General features: G+C 39.4%; 1 protein-coding gene across 3 annotated transcripts in view; it reads right to left on the minus strand.

Moving 5' to 3' along the window:
- Positions 1–24,213, minus strand: part of LOC120515778 (V-type proton ATPase subunit C 1-A) — a 349,765-nt gene that overhangs the window by 216,367 nt on the left and 109,185 nt on the right. For all 3 annotated transcript variants that reach the window (XM_039737077.1, XM_039737076.1, XM_039737078.1), the window contains exons 4-5: positions 15,631–15,716; positions 5,647–5,741 (exon numbers count right to left, since the gene is read on the minus strand). In XM_039737077.1, the coding sequence (XP_039593011.1) occupies positions 5,647–5,741; positions 15,631–15,716 (181 nt within the window). The remainder of the gene's footprint in view (positions 1–5,646; positions 5,742–15,630; positions 15,717–24,213) is intronic.

Genomic DNA, 24,213 nt, shown 5'->3' on the forward strand with positions numbered 1-24,213 from the left:
ATGTTGGCAGGTTTTCTTATTGGCTTCGAAATTTCCGTAATGGTCATAACTGGAAGCTATTTTTCTACATTTATTGTAATGGAGTTGAACTCGAAAGCAGTGGGGGCGGAGTTTCGTGTGACATCATTACGTGACATCATAATCATGTGAACTGACTGTCAACGCAGTGCGTAGAAAACCAGGAAGAGCTCCAAAAAGCGCTGAAGAAAACATGCATTATATAATCGAGAAGCAGCGAAACAATAAAAAGCGGCGAAGTGACATATACAACCATATTCATGAGTGCTGCTACTTCGGAAACAAAGCAAGGTGTAAACGTAAAGTTTAAATTAAGTTCATAGACAGGGTGCCGCTGGCGTTTGTCAAGCCCATGGGTATTGCGGGATACAAGTTTAATGAGAGGACGCCAGGATATAGCGAGAGTTTTGATCACTTTCTAACTAAGTTAAAATTGCACGTGAAGGGCTGTGCTTATGCAAATTTCGAGATACTGTGTTTGGGGGGTGTTGACAGTTAAAGGCGGGTGGGGAGTCACGTCATCATCTACCCTCCCATTCACTTCATTTCGCTCTGAGCTGAGCTCCGCAGCTAACGCACGCAGTGTTACGGAAGCGACTTTGTGACGCTGCCACCAAATACTCACAGAAAAACACAAGTTAATACACACGCATACACAATATAACAATATTTTTAAAATCTTTCCTTTTCTTAGCACAAGCACAGCTGAGAAGCTTCGATGCATATGCTTCATAACGCGTTAAAAATCACGCATTTAATCACACTTTGCAATACAGTAATCCCTCCTCGATCGCGGGGGTTGCGTTCCAGACCCCACGATAGGTGAAATCCAGCGAAGTAGAAACCATATGTTTGTATGGTTATTTTTATATATTTTAAGCCCTTTATAAACTCTACCACACTGTTAACATTATTAGAGCCCTCTAGATATGAAATAACACCCTTTAGTCAAACGTTTAAACTGTGCTTCATTACAAGACAGAGATGGCAGTTCTTTCTCACTAAAAGAATGCAACATATCTTCTCTTCAAAGGAGCACGCGGAAGAGCAGATAATGTCAGAGAAGCTCGCTAAGAAAAGCAAACAATCAAAAATCAATACATGCTTTTAAGTATGAAGCACCGCTTAAAGCGCATTTTGTAGAGGAGCCGCCCTATCTTCTAGGCAAACAACCACTGTGTAAACAGCCCTCTGCTCACACCCTCCGCCAGGGCAGAGAGAGTGAGAGAGACAGAGAGAAGCAAACAAAACAAGCGCCACGCTGGAAGCATATCTTATAGCATTGAGGAGTTTTAGTTAATATGTAATACATGCTCTGATTGGGTGGCCTTCTAAGCCATCCGCCAATAGCGTCCCTTGTATGAAATCAACTGGGCAATCAAACTGAGTAAGCATGTAACCTAAATTAAAGACTCCATTGTCCAAGAGAAAGCGCTTAACTAGCTTAAAAACTGCGATATATATTTAGATGTGCTTACATTTAAAATCCGCGATAGAGTGAAGCCGCGAAAGTCAAAGCGCGATATAGCGAGGGATTACTGTACAAGCAAAGGGGAACTTCTGTCAATGCATGATTTCATGGTAAACCGATTACATTGATCAGCGCTTCCCGATTCATTTTACCCGCGCACACCCTTGGTTTGAGAAGAAGTATCAAAAAATATGAGGTTAACACAGAAAACAGATCACCAATTGAAGCTTTATGAATAATCGATTCGCCATCAATAATTGTTTTGGTAAAGCCATACTCAGTGTATTCATTAGATGAACGGTAAAAAAGTAAGAGCGAGGGGAGGGTGACTTATTGAGGCACGCAGGCAAAACCACAATAGCACGCTGGCTCGCTGTAGTGCGCGTCAACTCGATCTGAATTGCGATCACATTGAAAAATATATCTTTTCAAGTTCTATTTAGTCCATATGTGTCAAACTCAAGGCCCAGGGCCACATCCGCCCCGCGTAATTATATCCGCCCTGTAGATCATTTTATATATTATTGTTATTAATGGCCCGGGATATGAAGCGCTGGTAACACAATAAACTACAGATCCCATAATGCAGCGCTTCAGCTGCCTTGCCAACACTTACAGCTAATCAAGTCTAGCTTATGATGCTGCAAGTTATTGGCGGCTAGCCCACACGATGCCAAAGAGAAAAGTTGATTCTGAAAATAGAGTCTTTAAAAACCGATGGGAGGCTGAGTATATGTTTACTGACATTGCCGGTAAACCCGTGTGTCTCATTTGTGGAGCTAATGTGGCTGTAATTACAGAATTTAATCTAAGACGGCACTATGAGACAAAACATCAGGATAACCTGAAAGACCTGAATGCAATGCAGAAGATACAGAAAGCAGAAGAGTTAAAGAAGAATCTGACACTTCAGCAGACGTTTTACCGCGCAAAATCACAAAGTGATTTCAAGTGAAGCTGCTTTTATGGGAGACACAAATGCACCAGTGCAACTTGCCCCACTTTCCCTGTTGCCAAGTAATGTTGAACCAAGTCGGCACAACGGTGTTCCCAAATACGCACTTTGCTGATAAACTGAGTGCACTGAGTTCGCACGGCGCTTTGGTGACTTTGAAGAACAAAAAAATAATTTTGAGTTGTTTCGCAACCCATTTGCTGTCGATGTGGAAACTGCACCTGTGCAGATTCAGATGGAGGTGATTGAGCTGCAGTGTAATGGCACACTGAAGGCAAAGTACGATACTGCAGGGCCCACAGTTTATTCACTCCATTCCCGCAGAAATGCTCCAGCTCCGCCTACATGCGCTCTCGAACCTTGTGCATGTTTGGTAGCACATATCTGTGTGAGAAGCTCTTCTCAGTGATGAAGACTAACAAAACAGCACACAGGAGTCGCCTCACTGATGAGCACCTGCAGTCCATCCTGAGAATCTCCACAACACAGAACCTCACACAAAACATAAACGAACTTGTTGCCAAAAAAAGATGTCAGGCGTCCAGCTCTGATAAAATGACATATGAGCAAAGACAACTGAATGATTTGATTTGTTATTGCTGAAAAGAACAAATTTTATTTATATTTCCAGGTTTTGTTATGCAGCATGTTCATATTTGAATTTGTATAATTTTGACAGGATATATTTTTTATGGAGAGCAAAATATAAGTTATTTAAGGTTTGAGTTGATTTATTCCGGAATAATATTCCTGTCTGTTTTTATTCATATTTATGTTCAAAAAAGTTACGTTTTAAAAGTTTAGTTTTAGTGTGTTCAATAAATGTTTATCCTCTTCAGCCCGCGGCCTAAAGTGTGTTTTGGATTTTGGCCCCCTGTGCAATTGAGTTGGATACCCCTGATTTAGTCGACACAAATATCTTTGGTTAGAATGTAAGGAAAATTTACTCTTTACATTTGTATGGTGAAGAAAAACTTATGCAATGATGCCTACATTTAACTTCCATTCCTACCAAAGATATTTCTGTCGACTAAATAAAAATTCCTGCTATTTAAAATTTAAATAGAACTTGAACAGATATGATAGTTCATAATATCCACGGAGACTTGCACTTAAGAGCAGGAGTCATCCATTTTAACAAACAGCGTATTGCACTGATATGAAATAGCCTGCCCATTTAATTATTTAGGAATGGATAAATAAATTAAAATTTTGTACAAATAATGTTTTTCATTTTTCTTCCTTGATGGATTCTGCCACCCCCAGCAACAGTTGCTCGCACCCCAAAGAGTGTGTGTGTGTGTGTGTGTGTGTGTGTGTGTGTGTGTGTGTGTATATATATATATATATATATATATATATATGACAGCAACATTCATCACTCACATGAGTGACAAAACAATTACACTGACAATCATGTTACGTTATTTTCAAAATGTTTCCTTTTCTTTTCATTACTTCTTTAACACACTACTTCCGCTGAACTGTGGGTATTTCGCTAGTATATATATATATATATATATATATATATATATATATATATATATATATATATATATATATATATATATATATATATATATATATAAATAAAAATAACTTTTGAAAGTGTTGCAGATTTATTAAAAAAGAAAAACTGAAATATCACATGGTCCTAAGTATTCAGACCCTTCTTTGCTCAGTATTTAGCACCCTTTTGAGCTAATACAGCAATGAGTCTTCTTGGGAAAGATGCAACAAGTTTTTCACACCTGGATTTGGGGATCCTCTGCCATTCCTCCTTGCAGATCATCTCCAGTTCTGTCAGGTTGGATGGTAAACGTTGGTAGGACAGCCATTTTTAGGTCTCTCCAGAGATGCTCAATTGGGTTTAAGTCAGGGCTCTGGCTGGGCCATTCAAGAACACAGAGTTGTTGTGAAGCCACTCCTTCGTTATTTTAGCTGTGCTTAGGGTCATTGTCTTGTTGGAATGTAAACTTCGGCCCAGTCTGAGGTCCTTAGCACTCTGGAGAAGGTTTTTGTCCAGGATATCCCTGTACTTGGCCGCATTCATCTTTCTTTCGATTGCAACCAGTCGCCCTGTCCCTGCAGTTGAAAAACACCCCCACAGCATGATGCTGCCACCGCCATGCTTCACTGTGGGGACTGTATTGGACAAGTGATGAAAAATTCGCTGATTTTTTCTTACAACCTATCTAATAATTGTTAACAGAAATCGCAAATATCCTCTGCAATGAATATTATATTATTGTGAATATTATAATGTCCCTGACATTTCTTGTTAAATTAAAAACAGACAATATAAAATTTGTCAGATTTAAGAAAATTGAAAATATGTACTAAAAAATTATTTTTATGTAATCTATCCACAACTTCAACAGTACGAGGACAGTACGAGGATGCTCTTTAAGGTGAATCCACTGTAATATTTTGGCTTACACTTTATTATTATTTACAGAAACATGGCAGAGTAGCAGACAATACACTGAGTGTCATGGGTAAAAAGTGTCTGTTTTTTGTGAACATAATGGACCATAGGTGGACTGATGCCATTCAACTGCACAATATACTGTATAAAGTGATTTAAATTCATACAGGGTGCTACCTACATACTGTAAGTAAATACTTTTCTTGAATAAAGATCAACTCACCTCTAAACAAGCCTCCAAAGTCACATGTAATATATTATGTGAATCACTTTATTTTGTATTTATATACATCCAACCGACAGTATCTGCTTATCTCCATTCACAAACCTATGGTTTCTTTACGTGCTCTCCTTTAATGCAAGAAAGTGTTCAAACTTACGGCTAAACCAAATTTTTTATAATTCCCATTTAAACATTCTCCTATCTTAAAACAGACTGCCATCTCTTAAAAGAATTTCAGCATTTCTTTGAGAATTATGCCAGATAAGTGATATTTTAACATGTATTGTTCTGTACAGTTGGTTTTCATGTATTTTTCTGCCAAGTTGGTTCCAGTCTCTGTACAGGCAGCCCATCAAAGCAAAGCCCCATTGAGTTATGAGTAAGGTAATGATGCAGGAATTTTGCCAGTGTAAACCATAACAGTAGTTTTCTCATTTAAAACATTACTAGTAATGGATAGAAAGTGCAAGGTAACAACAGCAAACTAAATTACCTGATGGAAGAAAGAAAAAAAGGCAAGAAACTAAAAAAACACCACATAGTGTTCTTACCTTTGCGATAATCTCTGAAATATTTTTTAAGGACTGCTTGATTGGATATTTTGCCATGTCCCACTGGAATCGGGTTATATAGGTGACCAAATCAACTGCATAGAAATGCACATAAAAGACATTAAAATAACTTGATTTAAGGGAACTAAAAGTAAATATTAATTAGAATTTATTGAATTAAATATGGCTTTAAGTGTAGTTAACCTAAGGTATTTTTGTTATGCAAAGTTTCAAATAATTCTTCAAACAGATAGGGGTCATGTTCATAAGAACACACAACAAAATTAATTTGAAAATTTTAATAACAACAAAAATATTTGTATTTATTTATGCCTTGAATAGATCATTTAGAAACATAATTCAGGAACTACACATAACTAAATACAAGTCAATGAAGTAATAATGCTGAGGAATACTGATGGTTTCGTAATGTTAATACTGACTGAAAACATGTCATCACGCAGCATTACATTTATGATGTCAGAATTGAAATTGAAAAACAACAACAACATTTATTTATATAGCACATTTTCATACAAAAAGTAGCTCAAAGTGCTTTACATAATAAAGAATAGAAAAATAAAAGACACAATAAGAAAATAAAATAAGTCAACATTAATTAACATAGAATAAGAGTAAAGGTCCAATGGCCAGGGTAGACAGAAAAACCAAAAATAAAACTCCAGACGGCTGGAGAAAAAAATAAAATCTGTAGGGATTCCAGACCATTAAACTGCCCAGTCCCGTCTGGAAAAAGCAATCACTTTATGCAAATATTTTAAAGCTCTAAAATAAAGGACTTTATTCTAATTCATTCATGCTAACATAAAATGGCATAAACATAAAAATGGAGTCATCAGTGTAAAACTACAGCAGCCATCATCTGTGTGTCAAGCAACACCACAGCTTTTATTAATGATAACCGCAACATAAACATGCACATCCCCACTTTGTATATTAAGCATTAAGTAGTATTTTTTTTTAACAGAAATACTAGTGGGAGTTATTTAGTATCTGTGGTAACTGTAACACTGAAGCCACATCCAATCAATTTCTCAGGGGATCATATGGTACTGTATATATAAGACCCACAAAATACTGTGTCTGCAGTCCTAACAGCACTAACAGAATTTCAAGATGTCTGGTCTCAGAATCAATTTGAATAAAAGTGTGCTCTTCCCAGTTAATTCTCAAGCATACAATATTAGATTGGACACCTTCCCTTTTATCAGCACAGATCAGTTTAAATACCTAGGGGTAAACATCAAAAGTAAATATAAAGCTCTTTATCAACAAAATTTTGCCGCCTGTATGGAAAAAAATAAACAAGACTTGCATAGTCAACCCTTCATGTCAATTCAGCTGGAAGAATTAACATTGCTAAGATGAATATCCTTCCTAAGCTTCTCTTTTTATTTCAAAACATTCCAATATACATCAACAGATCACTTTTTAAGAAATTAGACTCAACCGTAACCTAATTTATTTGGAATTCAAAACATCCACGTATCCAAAGGGTGACCCTACAAAGACCTAAGGCAGAAGGCGGCATGGCTCTACCCAACTTTCAATTTTATTACTGAGCAGCAAACTATACTATAAAAACCTAGACATGGACAGAAATAGACAAACATACACAGGCTTCGTCCGCAATAGAAATAAAATCCTGCAGTACTTTATATTCCCTGCTTTGTACACCAAAAAATACAAGTTATCGCCAAAATACTAGCTTCACTCAATCAGAATATGGAACCAATGTAGGAAGTATTAAGATAGAGAAGCTTTTATCTATGGCACCTCTGCATGAGAACCACCTTTTCCCACCCTCTCAAACGTACACAGTTTTTAATACCTGGAAAACGTTCAGGATTAAATCACTAAGAGATCTGTACAAAGACGTTTTTGCATCCTACGAACAATTACACTCCAAATTTAAAATTTAACTTACCAGCAACACATTTCTTTCACTACCTTCAAATTCAAAACTTTGTTAAACAGAACCTGCCCAATTTTCCTCACCTCCCACGTACCTCTATGGCAGAAAAAATATTGCTCAGTTTCGAGGACTCAGACAGCATTTCTGTCATATATAAAACTATTTTACAGTCCCTCCTTTAAAAGATCCAAGAGAACAGTGGGAAAAGGATCTCTTACTCAATATTTCATCTCTCTCATTTAAAATTGTGCAAAATGTTTCCAGGGCAAGATCCAAGCTGCAAACGCTGCAATCAAGCTCTGGCTTCACTGGGTCACATGTTTTGAGCCTGCAACAAATTAACATCATGTTGGACCAAAATCTTTAAATGCCTTTCAGAAAGCTTGGATATCACAATCCCTCCTAATCCACTGACAGCTGTGTTTGTTGTACTTCCAGATGGGCTTAAAGTGGAGAAGGACAAACTGTAATTGCATTTACTACACTATTGGCACGAAGACTTATCTTGTTAAATATGAAGAATCCTAACACACCTATTCTAAGTCAGTGGATAACCGATGTTATATACTATTTAAAACTGAAAAAAATATAATTCACACTAAGAGGATCTGTACAAAACAGTTCAAAACCTGGCAGGACCTAATCAACAACATTTTATAATAAGCATTTAAATTGAGGAAGCAGGTTCTCTCCCCTCTTTTGCTCCATTTATCATTTTATCTATTAATTTGTCTTTACTAGCATGAAGTTTTATACTGCTGGCCTAGCTCTCTTTCTCAGGTGTGGGAGTTGATTTGTTTCTAACCTTTTTTTGCTTTTTTCTTTTTGTAAAAGTTCAGTTCTCTATGGAATGTTATTTGATTTTAATAAATTCAATAAAATTAAAAAAATACTCAAGGGTTGGCTGCTTAATGATTCAGCAGCATTGATGATAAAAAAATCACTGACTACATGGCTGCTGGGTCTGGTTATTGAATATATATATATATTTTTTTTTTATTTTTTTTTTTTTTTAAAGACTGACTGGTAAATTTGATGATGCATATAGCATATCAAAGGATGATCCTTAGAAAGTTTTACTTTGCTCTGGTTCCTGTATTATCAAATTTGTATTCTTTAAAACATTTTATTGTACATGGAAGAATTAAGGGAACCACCATGGATCTGAAAAAAAAATCAACTGAGAGCAGCCATTGGCAATGACAGTTTGAATAAATGGATTCACTGCACTTCACAAAGATAATGGGTGTCTAATTTTGTAAATTTCACCAGCAAACCTTTTACTGATGCTTTGAAAGTCTTACTAAAAAACAGAAAAAGCCCTTGGAAGGATCTTATTACATACAGTGGTGCATCCGGAAAGTATTCACAGTGCATCACTTTTTCCACATTTTGTTATATTGCAGCCTTATTCCAAAATGGATTAATTCATTTTTTTCCTCAGAATTCTATACACAACACCCCATAATGACAACGTGAAAAAAGTTTGAGGTTTTTGCAAATTTATTAAAAATTAAAAAAGAAACTGAAAAATCACATGTACATATTCACAGCTCAATACTTTGTTGATGCACCTTTGGCAGCAATTACAGCCTCAAGTCTTTCTGAATATGATGCCACAAGCTTGGTACACCTATCCATCGCCAGTTTTGCCTATTCCTCTTTGCAGCACCACTCAAGCTCCATCAGGTTGGATGGGAAGCGTCAGTGCACAGCCATTTTAAGATGTCTCCAGAGATGATCAATCGGATTCAAGTCTGGGCTCTGGCTGGGCCACTCAAGGACATTCACAGAGTTGTCCTGAAGCCACTTCTTTGATATCTTGGTTGTGTGCTTAGGGTCGTTGTCCTGCTGAAAGATGAACCATTGCCCCAGTCTGAGGTCAAGAGTGCTCTGGAGCAGGTTTTTATCCAGGATGTCTCTGTACATTGCTGCAGTCATCTTTCCCTTCATCCTAACTAGTCTCCCAGTTCCTACCGCTGAAAAACATCACCACAGCATGATCCTGCCACCACCATGCTTCACTGTTGGGATGGTATTGGCCTGGTGATGAGCGGTGCCTGGTTTCCTCCAAACGCGACGCCTGGCATTCACACCAAAGAGTTCAATCTTTGTCTCATCAGACCAGAGAATTTTGTTTCTCAAAGTCCGAGAGTCCTTCAGGTGCCTTTTGGCAAACGCCAAGTGGGCTGCCATGTGCCTTTTAGTAAGGAGTGGCTTCCGTCTGGCCACTCTACCATACAGGCCTGATTGGTGGATTGCTGCAGAGATGGTTGTCCTTCTGGAAGGTTCTCCTCTCTCCACGGAGGACCTCTGGAGCTCTGACAGAGTGAACATCGGGTTCTTGGTCACCTCCCTGACTAAGGCCCTTCTCCCCCGATCGCTCAGTTTAGATGGGCGGCCAGCTCTAGAAAGAGTGCTGGTGGTTTCGAACTTCTTCCACTTACGGATGATGGAGGCCACTGTGCTCATTGGGACCTGCAAAGCAGCAGAACTTTTTCTGTAACCTTCCTGTCTCGGAGGTCTACAGACAATTCCTTTGACTTCATGCTTGGTTTGTGCTCTGACATGAACTGTCAACTGTGGGACCTGCGACATTATATTTATAAATGAAGATTCCTACTTCGTGGAAAAAATTTATCGCAGTAGAGTCTGGAATGTATTAACTGAGATAAACGAGGGTTTACTGTATAACTGTGCGGAGAATATTTATAAACAGTGTGGGAGTTTATAAGGTCTTAAAATATATAAAAATAACCATACAAACATATGGTTTCTACTTCGCGGATTTTCACCTATCGCGGGGGGTTCTGGAATGCAACCCCCACGATCGAGGATGGATTACTGTAGTGCACTTTTTTATGCTCAAAGTGCTGTAAATAATCACACATTTGTCATAAATTTAATTCCATCAAAATGCAACTAATCATCATTAGAAGAAAAGCTTTAACTTAAGACTAACAGTCCATTTACATAATAAATGTATTCTCTTACTTTCCTTTAAGAAGTCTACAAAACCCTTATTGAATTTTCAGATTTTGCTGGCTATGGCTGAAAAACACAAAATACAGCAGATCTTTTTCACCTTTATTAAGTTGTAATAACTCCGATCAGGTCTTTTTAAGACCAATACCAAATCACTGATATTCATGTTACTTGATAGGCCAATTCTGATTTTTTTTTTCTTTATCACTTTAAAAAACTTTTTACACTAAGCTCCTGCATAACCAGACTCATAGAACCCTTATGCCCTAAATTAAAATGTAATTAAAAAACACTACAGACCACAGGTTCCACAGTTAACTGTTCATTTTTATTAACAACTAGCAAAATACCCGCGCTTCACAGCAGAGAAGTAATGTGTTGAAGAAGTAATGAAAAAGAAAAGGAAACATTTTAAAAATAACATAACGTGATTGACAATGTAATTGCTATTGTTTTCTCACTGTTATGAGTGTTGCTGTCATATATAGAGATTATATATATATATATATATATATATATATATATATATATATATATATATATATATATATATATATATATATATATATATATATATATATATATATATATAGAGAGAGAGAGAGAGAGAGAGAGAGATATTAGGGGTGGACTCGAATAAAAATATAAATATAATATAATATTATATATAATATAATAAAATTAAATTAGAGGGTTTGTAATTAATTAATCGCATGTAATCACACAAGAAAAATTATCCCAAAGCGCAAATGTTTTTTTTTTTTAATTTAAAAGGGTTTTAATGGGCGACAGAATCAAAAAATAGACATGGACATGAATATTGCAAACTCAAGGTCTTAATTTCTGAAAAAAAAAATGCATTTAAACTACATTTCAGTTCAAAACAGAAATAAAAATATCATCCCTGGCTAAAATTGGGCAGACTTAAAAATAAAGTGGTATTCTAAGTACTTTAAGTACATGTTCAGAATGGCATTGTCTTTAAATAATAATAACAAAAATTTCAACATAAAGTGCAGTTTTTCTTCTTAAAAAAATAAGGCAGAAACATAAAATGTAATTTGACCAGCTTCACCTTTAAACTCCGAGTAACCTTAGCCAAAATTATTTAGTACATTAGGCTAAAACAGTGTGATCATTGAACATTCTGTAATTAGATGTAATTAAAATTACTAAAGGTCACGGAAGTCCAATGAGCCCCAGTAAGTCCGCTTTCTGTAATGCATCTAAATTTGCTTACTTTTCAGTGTCATAAAGCTGTTTAATTTTACTTGAAATAGTCTTTCGGCACGGCAGTTGGAAAGTTGGATAACCTGACACTAACTGTAGCACATTTTCCAACCCCCCATTTTCCACCACTGTTAGTGGTCTACAGTCCAAAGCAATCCATTTTGCAAGAGAATTTGTAAGTTTGACCGATGTTGACTTACGAATTTTGGTCCTGAAGCCAGTCATTTCATCAGGTCTGGGCAGCCAACACCTTTTGTTGGTAGTTGAACTCGTACTGGTAGTGCTAACATCATACATAGTTTCTGTGCTCGCTGTAACATGTTTTGCATTTAGATGGTACCGTAAGGTTGAAGTGCGTCGGTGGTATGCAGACTCCTTTTTGCACAGTTTGCACAAAACCACGCTTTTATCAAGGCCTCCGTCGGGTAGTCTTTCAAAATGAAATTTGTCTCTTCCATTTTTGTAGCTCTGATGTGTGCATCAATGTAATCGATGTACCAGGAAATCATGCATTGACAAAAGTTCCTCTTTGCTTGGAATGCAAAGTGTGACTAAATGCGTTATTTTTTAACGCGTTATGGAGCACATGCATCGAAGCTTCTGAGCTGTGCTTGTGCTAAGAAAATGAAACATTTTAAAAATAACGTAACATGATTGTCAATGTAACCTTTTGTAGGGTCTGTCCCTGAGACTTATCAATTGTCATTGCAAAGCAGAGCCTTACTGGAAATTGGAAGCATTTGAATTGAAATGGGAGATCAGAGGGTGTAACGGGGGTGTGAGGAATACAAACTCTCTCCCCTGAGCAACCAGCAGTAAAAATAGTTGCCTCAATTAGGTTCTTTTGCAGACACGTGACCTGAAGTCTCTTGCCGTTACAAAGTCTCTGTGGCAGTAAGATTTTCAGTAATATTATTGGTGTCCCAACCCTCAAAATTAGATTATGCTCTTTAGTGCCTGGAGGATTCAAAGTGTGGAGAAGCCCCAGAGACAGCGTGTGTATTAACTTATGGATTTTTCTGTGAGTATTTGGTGGCAGCGTCACAGCGTTGCTTCCGCAAGACCGCGTTAGCTGCGGAGCACAGCTCAGAGCGAAATGAAGTGAATGGGAGGGGAGATGCTGATGTAACTTCCCCCCGCCTTAACTGTCAATCCCCCCCACAAACACAGTCTCTTGAAATTTGCATAAGCACAGTCCTTCACCAGCAATTTTAATTTAGTTAGAAAGTGATCAAAACTCTCGTTTACACCATGCGTCCTCTCATTAACCTTGTATCCCGCGAATATCGTGCTAGCCATGGCATGACAAACGCCAGCGGCAGCCTGTCTATGAACTTAATTTAAACTTACGGTTTACACCGTGCTTTGTTTCCGCAGTAGCTGCACTTATGAATATGCTTGTATGCGTCACTCGCTTGATATTCTTTTTCTGCCTTCTCAATTGTGTAAAGCGTCTTTTCTTCAGCGCTCTTTGGAGCTCTGCCTTGTTCTCTATGTACTGTGGTTACAGTCCGTTCACATGATTACGTGGGAGGCGTGATAATGCGAGACACAACTCCGCCTCCCACGGCCATCGAGAAGCAGTCTATTACAGCATATGGGCGACAGAAATGGTTCCAGTTATGACCATTACATGTAGAATTTCGAAATGAAACCTGCCCAACTTTTTTAAGTTTTATTAGTGATGAGTGAGTGAGTCAGTGAGGGCTTTGTCTTTTATTAGTATAGATGAAATTTGTGTAGGCTTATTGGTCAGTGATCATAAAATACTAAAATAAATAAAATTTCCTTAAGATACATACTTTAACTAATACAATATGTACAAAAATATTTATCCAGACTACATATGGCATAAAAGAAAATAAAATGTTTCTCATAATTACAAACTGTCATATTGTTTCATTTTTTTCTGTAATGTACAATGTAATGAAACAAGGCTTAATTAAAAAAGTAGTTTTCACTATGTCTCTAATAACAAAATTATATGTATATATATTCTCATACAATCCATTAATTGATATTAGCAATTTAATGTTACTTGAATGTAAACATACATGCACTTATATGTTTTAGTCATTCTAAATCATCAATTGTACTTTTTGCTGTTAAAATATACATTTACTATATTTATAAGAGTGTATTGTTTTCTTCAGTGTATCAGTAGTTAGTTGAGGTGAAATTATAAAATATGGATTAACATTTTAATTATGTAATATATGTGCCTTACCAAAACTTATGCTGTATGACTCACAACAACAAATAAGCACAGTACAAATCTTTATATAATAAAAAAAAAATCCTATTGTTTATTAAGCAGCAATTTGAAATTCATCTTCATCTTTTCTTTTTCCAATTAAAAGCATAAGCTTCTGCATTTTAAACAAGCTCGCTGAACAAACTCAAGCAGTGTCCATTTTAGTTTAAAAGGACAAAATAAAAGTCTGTATTCCTTATAGTACATTTTCTTGCCCTTTTTCTATTTGCACAGGACGACTTACTTTTTCAATTTATTACTCCACTTTCTTTAACATAAAGGCTAATACGAACACCTCTGGTTCCCCAATAAAACGAGCCTCTATTCACTGATATTTGTTCACTGCAGGATACAAAAAAAAAATTATAATAATAATATGCATTACCTCACATAAAGGAGGACTGCAACAAAATCACCATAAAAGCTTATTTAGCAGGGGCTAAAAATATCAGTTTTGGTGATCGGTCTTTTTTTTACTCATCACTGATCAAGACATTTTAGTGAAAAATCGTCTGGTTCTAAACTGTGGCCATCAATCAGAGCATCGCTACTAATAACGCTTCATCTATTACATAATTGCAGGTACCTTTTGCTGTGCCTGTAGCACTAAGGCTGCTGGATATATTGGATAATATGGATATATTTCCATTAGATAAACACACATAGGTTTACAATTTTGTGCTAGTGTTAATCATTATCCAAATTTTTTAAGGGATTACATACTTGTTGAGTCTTTCTGACTGCTGTTGTGTTGAAAAGTAAAATGTTTTTGAACATCATCTCCCTGGCAAGAAGCAGCAAGTTTGTCCCTAACATATCTATTCTTGCCAGAACCTCCATACCATTTAAAGAGAAGTAGTATCATAGTTGCATATTTCCATTACAAAACATAAAAGCAGAAACTTCACTTCATTCTGTGATGAACTGTTAACTTTTCACAAAACACATCTTTTGAAAACTGAGACGAAAAAGTTCCATCATGCTCTTATCCATAAGACAACATGGCTTTGGAACAATCAATGTGTAATGTTGCAAATTAAATATGGGAGTTCACGTTATTTCTTTCTGAGAAATGGCATTTCAATTACCAACCATGCTTAGACTTATTAAGAATACAATAGATAATTATAATATTCAAGGAATGGCCAGATACTGCCATAAACTCCTGCAACCACTTTGTGCTTCTGCTGACCTCTACGCAGCTTCTATGATGAACTTTCATTTTGCTCAGCCAATTATGGAAGAGCATCCCAATCTTAGCAATATTCTTGTAGTGCCATATTTTCTCTACATCTTGATAGTTTTCTTCAAAGTGTAACGCAATATATATAATGCTTTTAAATTTCTTTTACAACATTTTCTTCATGTGTACTCTTTAAACAATAGGATTTGATAGATTATTTTGTTAGTGGCTTGTAAATCATGGTTTTCTATGCACTATGTCGTCAACAAGAAACCTTAAAAGAAAATCCTTCAGTTGTTTTTGTTTAAGACTAATTAAAATAATTTGGTTTGAACGTGACTAGTTAAATGTAGCTGTTAACTGTCATCATAAAACTGTAAGCAATTATCACCTTACCTCCATTAGCCAAGAGGTTTTCTTGAACTTTATCTCTGCTGTCCTCCAGCACATCTGCCATATACTGAGCCACCTTCTTCACCACACTAAATGAAGGACAAGAAAAAGAAGTGAGTTGTCAATCACCAATAAAATGAACATTTACGTTAACAAACATGTTACTATATTTTAAGATTTTTAAAATCTTTACAATTATGTACTATGTCTGTAATTAATTATCCCATACATACCTGTCAACCAGCTCCCATCACACACGGTGGTGGTGTGCTGCTTCTTCAGACTAAGAATGAACAGGCCATGTGAATGACTCTGACACTTGTATAGGAATGCTTACCCAAAGGCCTTGCTCCAGGAGAGGGTCCAACCATTTTTGCTCTAGGTTTGGCTTGCCTTAATTAGACATAAATAAGGCTGTAAAACTCAACCCAACAAAATTTTAAATGTTAAGATCACATTGTGAACCGTTTATGGCCCTTTGTGATATTACATTATTGTTGGTGTTACACCTTGCCTTCCTTTTTCTAAGCAATTCGATAATTAATGTATATCAGTAGCTACCGTGTTTCCCTGAAAATAACACAGTGTCTTATATTAATTTTAGGTCCAAAAATGCACTAGGGCTTATTTTCAGGTAGGTCTTATTTCAAGTTCAAAAAAGTAAAGTACATTTATTCCTGTTCATTATACGGTACAAACTACTGGTACGTTAATGCCTGTTCAACAAGCAAGTCAACACGTACAGTATTCATGTTCTACAAACTACTGTACGAGGGGGTACCCAAAAGAATCCGCAATAGTGCCGCGCTGGATGGAGCCCCCGGAGCACACACTTCCTCCGCCACGGCAGGCAAGCACAGAACAACTTACTCCGAGGTAGTGCCCCAAGTTTCAACCCCGTCTTCTGTCGTTCTCGATCCTTGTGGCCAGCACGCAGCCGCGAACCCCCACCTCCCGCCGGGGAAAAATGCCGCACATCACCCATTCCCAAATGAGAAAAGATTTCTCGCCTAAAAAAAGGTGAAATGCAGCACCCCTCCCCAGCAGGAAACAAAAGCCCACAGCCACACGCCCACTGCAGCAGGAAATACGTGCACGCCAAAACCCCAGCCAGCACAGTGCTACCGGTATCACAGACTCCCTTGGGCACCACCTCCTATGTTAACTCTGGTTTAACAATCAACATGTATTCATGTTATACAAACTACCGTATGTTAACTGCTTCTACATTTATTCAAATACAATCATTTCATCTTCTTCTAGAATATCATCATAACTCTCCACATCTGAACCTGCAATTCCTTCCTGGATTTCTTTTGACTCCAATTCCTTTAGAGTTAATGGCCCCAATCTCCCATGTGCAGCAATACTGCTCTCCTTAAATGAACACTTCTTGTCCAGGCAACCTGCTCGTAGTGCATTGGCAACACAGCTTTCAGTGATTTTATCCCATGAATTCTTCATCCAAGTCACCACCTCTTTCAGTTTAGGCTTCACAAAGTTCCCCCGCTGATTTCTATCCATTCTGTTTTCAATGTAATCATAGACTTCTTTAATGGTCCTTGAATGGCTTGTTTATTGCAATGTCAAGCGTCTGGAGATAGGCTGTCATTCCTGCAGGAATCATTATCTGATCTATTCTTCTCTCTTTAAATGCAATTAATCCGTTCCAGACCATACGAACGTATAAATGTAAATATTTTTTTAATTTAAATTTTTTTTTTTTTTTTAAGTTTTTAAGCACAAATATAGTTAATTATACCATAGAATGCACAGCGTAATAGTACAGTAAATGTAAAAACATTAAATAGCACTGAGAAAACCTTGAGCAACAGAGAAAACTAACACTGCAAGATTTTGTGCTACAGCGCTATCAACCGCTCGCTAAAAACACTTTTTTTTTTAATGAGTTTTAAGCACAGGGGGAAAAAATGAACATTTGAAAAATCCATAATTTAATAAACCACCAAGAAAAGTAACATTGCAACAATGCACGCTACGAACCAATCGCTGTAAACAGAAGTGAAAACAAAAACAAGCCCAGTGCATTCTTTAACTGCCTTGTGTCCAGCCCCGCTCCTCGCTCTCTCATATGTGTATGTGTCGCATGCCTGGGTGTGTGTGTGTGTGTGTGTAATATTCTTTATTCGCTCTGGAAGCTTCTGTAAATGATTCAGTGCAAGGCAGTTGGTTAACTCAGAAAGAGTTGGAGCACACGAAACAGAACTTTACCAAAGACATCCATCTCCATTACTCTCTGTTATTAACCATATTTATTCATTGGTTATCTGGTTTATAACAACTTTATTTAAAACCTTAATTCACAATATACCACATCCCCCTTTTTCCCCAAAAACAATCACTTTTCCTTTTCTTTCATACTGTTTTGCATTAGAAAATAACCAACTATGTACACATGCACAATTTTTTCTTCATATTATCAGTTCACTGCTGAGTACTGTGTGCTTATGTAGTCCTGAGACTCAGAGGTCTTGAGTACTTGGCCTCCTGCTGGATCTTACATTTGACTGTTGCCCATTACAAAATCTTTAAATCTTTCAGGTATTTTTACAACCCTGCCACTTCTAGTGGATCTTTCTCGAACTTGACTGTCCATTTGGTCTTCCCCTTGGTGGCTTTCTGGAGGTAGTATACCTGCATTTTCTTGTGTCGGCACCTGTTCTGTACTACAGTGGTCTTCTTCATCCTCATGAACTACAAAAGTGTCACCATTGCGTGGCCTAAGATGTCTGTTGCGTTTATACTGCTCGTCTGCTGAAGTCACAATGTCATATGACCTTGGTTCTTGACGTTTTCATACCACTATTGCTATTTTCCAGCCTTGCTGGGTTTCTACATTGACTTTTGCTCCTGGACCAAGGACAGAAAGTGACTTTGTGTGTTGATCAAAATAAGTTTTCTGTTTTTGTTGCTGCTGTGTTAGTCTCTGCTTCATTTTCTTTGTGTATCTGGCTTTCAGCATGGGACTTGTTACAAGGAGGGTGCTTCTGAGAACACGGCCCATCAATAACTCTGCTGGTGAGAAACCTAATCCTGCAACTGGTGTATTTCTCACACTGAGTAAAGCAAGATGTGCATTAGAAAGCCTTCTTAAGCATCAGTTTGATCGCCTTTATTGTTCTCTCCGCCATACCGTTTGACTGGGGATATCAAGGGCTGGAGAACTTCCATGTTGTATCCCAGTCTTTGGCAAAGTGCCGCACCTCAGCACTTGCAAAAGGAAGTGGTCACTAATCACTTCTTTAGGAATTCCATGCCTTGAAAACACAGCTTTCAGTTTTGCAGTCACTGTTTGTGCTGTTTTGTCCCTAATCTGCTGTACTTCTAGGTATTTAGAAAAATAGTCCACTGTGAGAAGAAATGACTGACCTTGTAGCTAAAATATGTCTACACCAACTTTGTACCATGGCAATTCAGGTAAGTCATGACTTTTTAGGGGTTCTAGTTGATTTCTTGGGAGATGTTGACAAGCACTGCATTTTCCTATCATTTGTTCTATATCTGTAGACATGCCAGGCAAGTACTTGTACTTACGTGCTTGTTCTTTGGTTCTTTGAATACCTTGATGAGCAATGTGCAACTTTTCAAGTATCATCAACCTCATTCTGGTAGGGATGATAATGTCACCAAACAATTAGCTTCTTCTACATCAAATGCTCGGGATAACGCATCAGCTATGTGCTTATGCTTGCCTGGTGTATACTTTATTTGAAGATTATAGCGTTGCAATTTTCGGGCAGATGGGGCTAGTTAGCCTTGTAAGGCTACTCATCTAGGAGAAGGAAAACTCTGATCCCAAACCTCCCCTGCCTTGTGGCTAGACCCATTCATGGGGAAGGCTAGGGGAGTAAACCCCGAAGACAAATCAGGAGTCGGAGTCCCTAAGGCAGTTTGCTATATGCTTGTCTCATAGCTTTCTGGCAACTCCTGCGACACCTTGGATGCCAAGATGTATAGGCTATGCCTTTCCCTTGTAAACATCTGATGTGTGGAGAGAGGGGAACTGGTACATGGGCAACATCAGTCTCTCCTCAACATGCTGCCCAGGCTTGCGCCCTGGAGAGGACACTCCAGCTTCGCTATTCAGCGTCGACAAAACACGGAAGGCAGCAGTCTACCGGTTATAAGCCACCTGCTCGATTGACGTAGAGCTGGCGCCAGGGGTTGCCTCGCGGTGGGAGAGACTACCTTATCTCATTGGACAGCTACCGCCCGCCTCAAACTGGGCAGCCCCCAGTCAATAAGGTGTTGTCTCGTCACAGTCTGTCTGCCCTACTGGGTGCGTAGGGCTCAGGACATTAATATGGCCGACAAGCAGACTGTAAAGTAAGCACCAAGCCAAACAATAAAAACAAAATCAAACTACAAACAGAAAGAACGACACTTGAGAATTGGAACTTGGAACGTAAGAACAATGACACCAGGCCTGTCTGATAGTGTACAGGACATAAGTGATGCTCGCAAAACAGCAGTCATCAATAATGAGCTGGCAAGGCTGCATATTGACATCGCAGCCCTCCAGGAAACACGACTGCGGACTCTGGAAGCATAAAGGAGAAAGAATACACATTCTTCTGGCAGGGAAAGAAAGATGACGAAGTCAGAGAACATGGTGTGGGCTTTGCAATAAACAACTCTCTATTAGATATGATTGAGCCATGCAAACCGGGCACAGAAAGGATAATGACACTTCGCCTTCTCACAAGTACAGGCTACGTAAATCTGATCAATGCCTATGCACCAACCATGCAAGCCAGCACCGAAACTAAAGATCAGTTCTATGAGCTACTAAACAGTGCTGTTGCCGCAGTCCCTACTTCAGAACACCTCTACCTTTTGGGAGATTTCAATGCCCGGGTCGGCTCTGACCACGAATCCTGGCCAAGTGTGCTAGGTCACCATGGCATAGGAAAATGAACGAAAATGGCCAGAGATTACTCGAACTCTGCTGCTATCACAGCCTATGTGTGACAAACACCTACTTCCAGAACAAGGCATGTCACAAGACATCATGGAGACACCCAAGATCAAAACATTGGCATCAGCTGGACTTGATCATCACCAGGCAAATTTCTGAACAGCATCCACAACACCAGAGCTTACCATAGCGCTGATTGCGATACAGATCACTCCCTCGTTGCCTCAAGGATTAAGTTATGCCCCAAGAGGCTCCACCTCCAAAAAGAAATGTCAGCCAAAATCAACACCTGCCGGACCACCGACCTAATCAAGAACAAGGAATTTATAGAACAACTGGGGGAACTGCAGAATTGTGACCAAGAGCCAAATGCAGAGGACAGATGGAACTTACTCCGGAACACCATCTACAGAGCTGCCGTCCTGACGTATGGCAAAAAGGAGCACAAGAACACTGACTGGTTCGAGGCCAATGCTGCAGAGCTCGAGCCCGTCATTGACGCTAAGAGAAGGGCACTGATCAACTATAAACACGACCCAAGTCAGTACAACCTCCAAGACTTGAAGGCTGCCCGAAGAAAAGCCCAACAGATTGCTCGTCGCTGCGCAAACGACTATTGGCTCCAGCTGGCAAGCAGCATTCAGCAAGCGTCAGACACTGGCGACACAAGAAACATGTACGAGGGCATCAAGCAAGCAACAGGCAAACCAATAAAGACGACTGCACCCTTAAAGTCCAAATCAGGCGAGACCATCACAGACAAAGACAAACAAATGGGAAGGTGGGTGGAGCACTACCTGGAACTGTACTCCAAAGAAAACTCTGTCACTCAGACAGCGATGGACGCCATAGAAGACTTGTCAGTTCTGCAGGAGCTGGACACCGAACCTACCATGGATGAACTCAGCAAAGCCATTGATTGCTTGAAAAGCGGAAAATCACCGGGTGATGATGGTATTCCGACAGAGATTATCAAATGCGGAAAACCAGCTCTTCTCAGACCACTCCATGAGCTCCTCTGTATGTGTTGGAGGGAAGGCAAAGTTCCACAGGACATGCGCAACGCCAAGATTGTCACTCTGTACAAGAACAAGGGAGACCGCAGCGACTGCAACAACTACAGGGTATTTCACTGCTGAGCACGGTGGGCAAAGCTTTGCCCGCGTGATTTTGGAACGCCTTCAGATCCTCGCGAATTGTGTATCCCGAGTCACAATGCGGCTTTAGGCCAGAAAGATCCACAGTTGACATGATCTTCTCAGTATGCCAGCTTCAAGAGAAGTGCAGAGAACAGCAGATGCCATTATTCATCGCCTTCATAGATCTGACTAAAGCGTTCGACCTTGTAAGCAGGAGCGGCCTGTTTCGGTTACTAAAGAAGATCGGTTGTCCACCTCAGCTGCTCAGCATTATAACCTCTTTCCACGACAACACGCAGGGAGTGGTCAGTTACGACGGGGACAGTTCAGAACCCTTCACAATCAAAAGTGGCGTCAAGCAGGGCTGTGTCCTAGCACCTACTTTATTCAACATTTTCTTCTCAATGCTGCTAAACTTTGCTTTCAAGGGCTCTGCCGAGGGTGTTTACCTACACACTAGGAGTGACGGAAAGCTGCTGAATATGGCCCGGCTAAGAGCAAAGACCAAGATTCGCACTGTCCTTGTCAGGGACATGCTGTTTGCTGATGACGCTGCCCTAATGTCACATACAGAGGAACACCTCCAGCAGCTAATGGACCGCTTTGCCCAGGCATGCAGGGAATTCGGATTGACAATCAGCATCAAGAAGACCAACGTCATGGGTCAAGACATCTCTGCTCCACCCTCTATCACCATCGACAATGAAGTGCTGGAGACCACCGATAAATACATATACCTGGGCTCCACTATTACCAGCAACTTGTCTCTCGACAACGAGATTAACAAGAGGCTCGCCAAAGCAGCCAGCGTCATGGCCAGGCTGAGCAAACGTGTGTGGTCCAATAACCATCTAACACAGAATACCAAACTTAAGGTATATCATGCATGCGTTCTCAGCACTCTGTTGTATGGCAGTGAGGCCTGGACCACCTACGCCCGCAGGAAGACCGCCTCGAGAGCTTCCATCTTCGCTGCCTCCGACGCATCCTTAACATCACGTGGCAAGACAAAGTCACCAACACTGCCGTGCTTGATCAAGCCAGCTCACTGAGCATACACCTTCTTCTATGCCAAAGACGCTTACGTTGGCTGGGCCACGTGCATAGAATGCAAGATGGATGCATACCCAAAGACATTCTGTATGGTGAATTGGCCGCAGGACACCGCCCCATTGGTCGCCCACATCTTCGCTTCAAAGATGTCTGTAAACGCGATCTCAAGCTGACTGGCATCGACCCTGACAGTTGGGAACAGCTTGCTGATGACCGGAACGCCTGGCGCCAGACTGTCCATGAAGGCATCAAGAGGGGTGAGCAACATCGCAGTCAACAGATGGAAACCAGAAGGCAAAGGAGAAAAATGAGACAGCAGAAACAGGACTCGGGGCCCCCCATCCAGCTTCACCTGCAGCCACTGTAGAAGAGACTGTCGATCTAGGATCGGACTGCTGAGTCACTCCAGACGCTGCCCCCAAATACACAAATGAAGATCATTCCAGAGCGCAAACATCATCTTTCGAGATGGACGAATGCCTACTATAGCGTTGCAATTGAAGAAGCATCCTTTGCAGACGTGCTGGCGTCTCTCCTAAGGGCTTTGTAAAGATGGCTTCCAGTTGTTTATGATCTGATTGCACAACTGCTGGGACACCGAAAATGTACTGATGAAACTTCCTTGCAGCAAAAACTACGGCCAGCAACTCCTCCTCGATCTGTGCATAGTTGCATTCTGATGGTATCAGAGCTCTGGATGCATGTGCAACAGGTTGTCTCTCTTGCAAAAGACATGCACCAAGTCCATCTTTTGAAGCATCAGCCTGAAGAACTATTGCTTGCTTTGGATCAAAGAATTTTAGTACTGGTGCCTCCATCAGTAATTTCTTGAGATTATCCAGTGCTGTATCATGTTCAGGACTCCAGAGCCTGTGTGCGTCTTTCCTCAACAACTGTCTCAAGGGTGCCGTTATTGCTGCTTCATTGGGAATATATTGTGCCAGATATTTAATCATGCCCAGTAGGCGCTGCAAAGCCTTCTTATCTTCTGGGTTTGGCATATTGACAATTGCTTTCACTTTGTCATTATCTGGCTGTACTCCCCCTCTTGTCATTATGTGTCCCATATATTTAACTTTTCCGAACTTATATTGTATATTCTCTTCATTGAATTTAATACTTTTCTGTCTTGCTCTCCGCATCACCTACTGAAGGATCTCTGCATGCTCCTTTTCATCTATAGCTGCAATAATCATGTCATCTGCTATGATGTGCACACCAGGTATGTCTCCAAATGTTCTTCTGTTGGAAGACCTCACTTGCAGATTTAAATCCAAACGGGAGACGTTTCAATCTGTACCGTCGCCATGGAGTGTTGAAAGTGCAGAGCACTGATGACTCTTTATCAAACTTGATTTGTCAATATCCATCCTTTTCATCCAGAATGGTGAATATTTTTTTTCCAGCCAGTTTGCTGTGGACGTCATTGCGGGATGGTATGGAGTAATGTTGCCT

The sequence above is a fragment of the Polypterus senegalus genome, chromosome 15, assembly GCF_016835505.1.
Source record: "Polypterus senegalus isolate Bchr_013 chromosome 15, ASM1683550v1, whole genome shotgun sequence".
NCBI classification, from domain to species: domain Eukaryota; kingdom Metazoa; phylum Chordata; class Cladistia; order Polypteriformes; family Polypteridae; genus Polypterus; species Polypterus senegalus.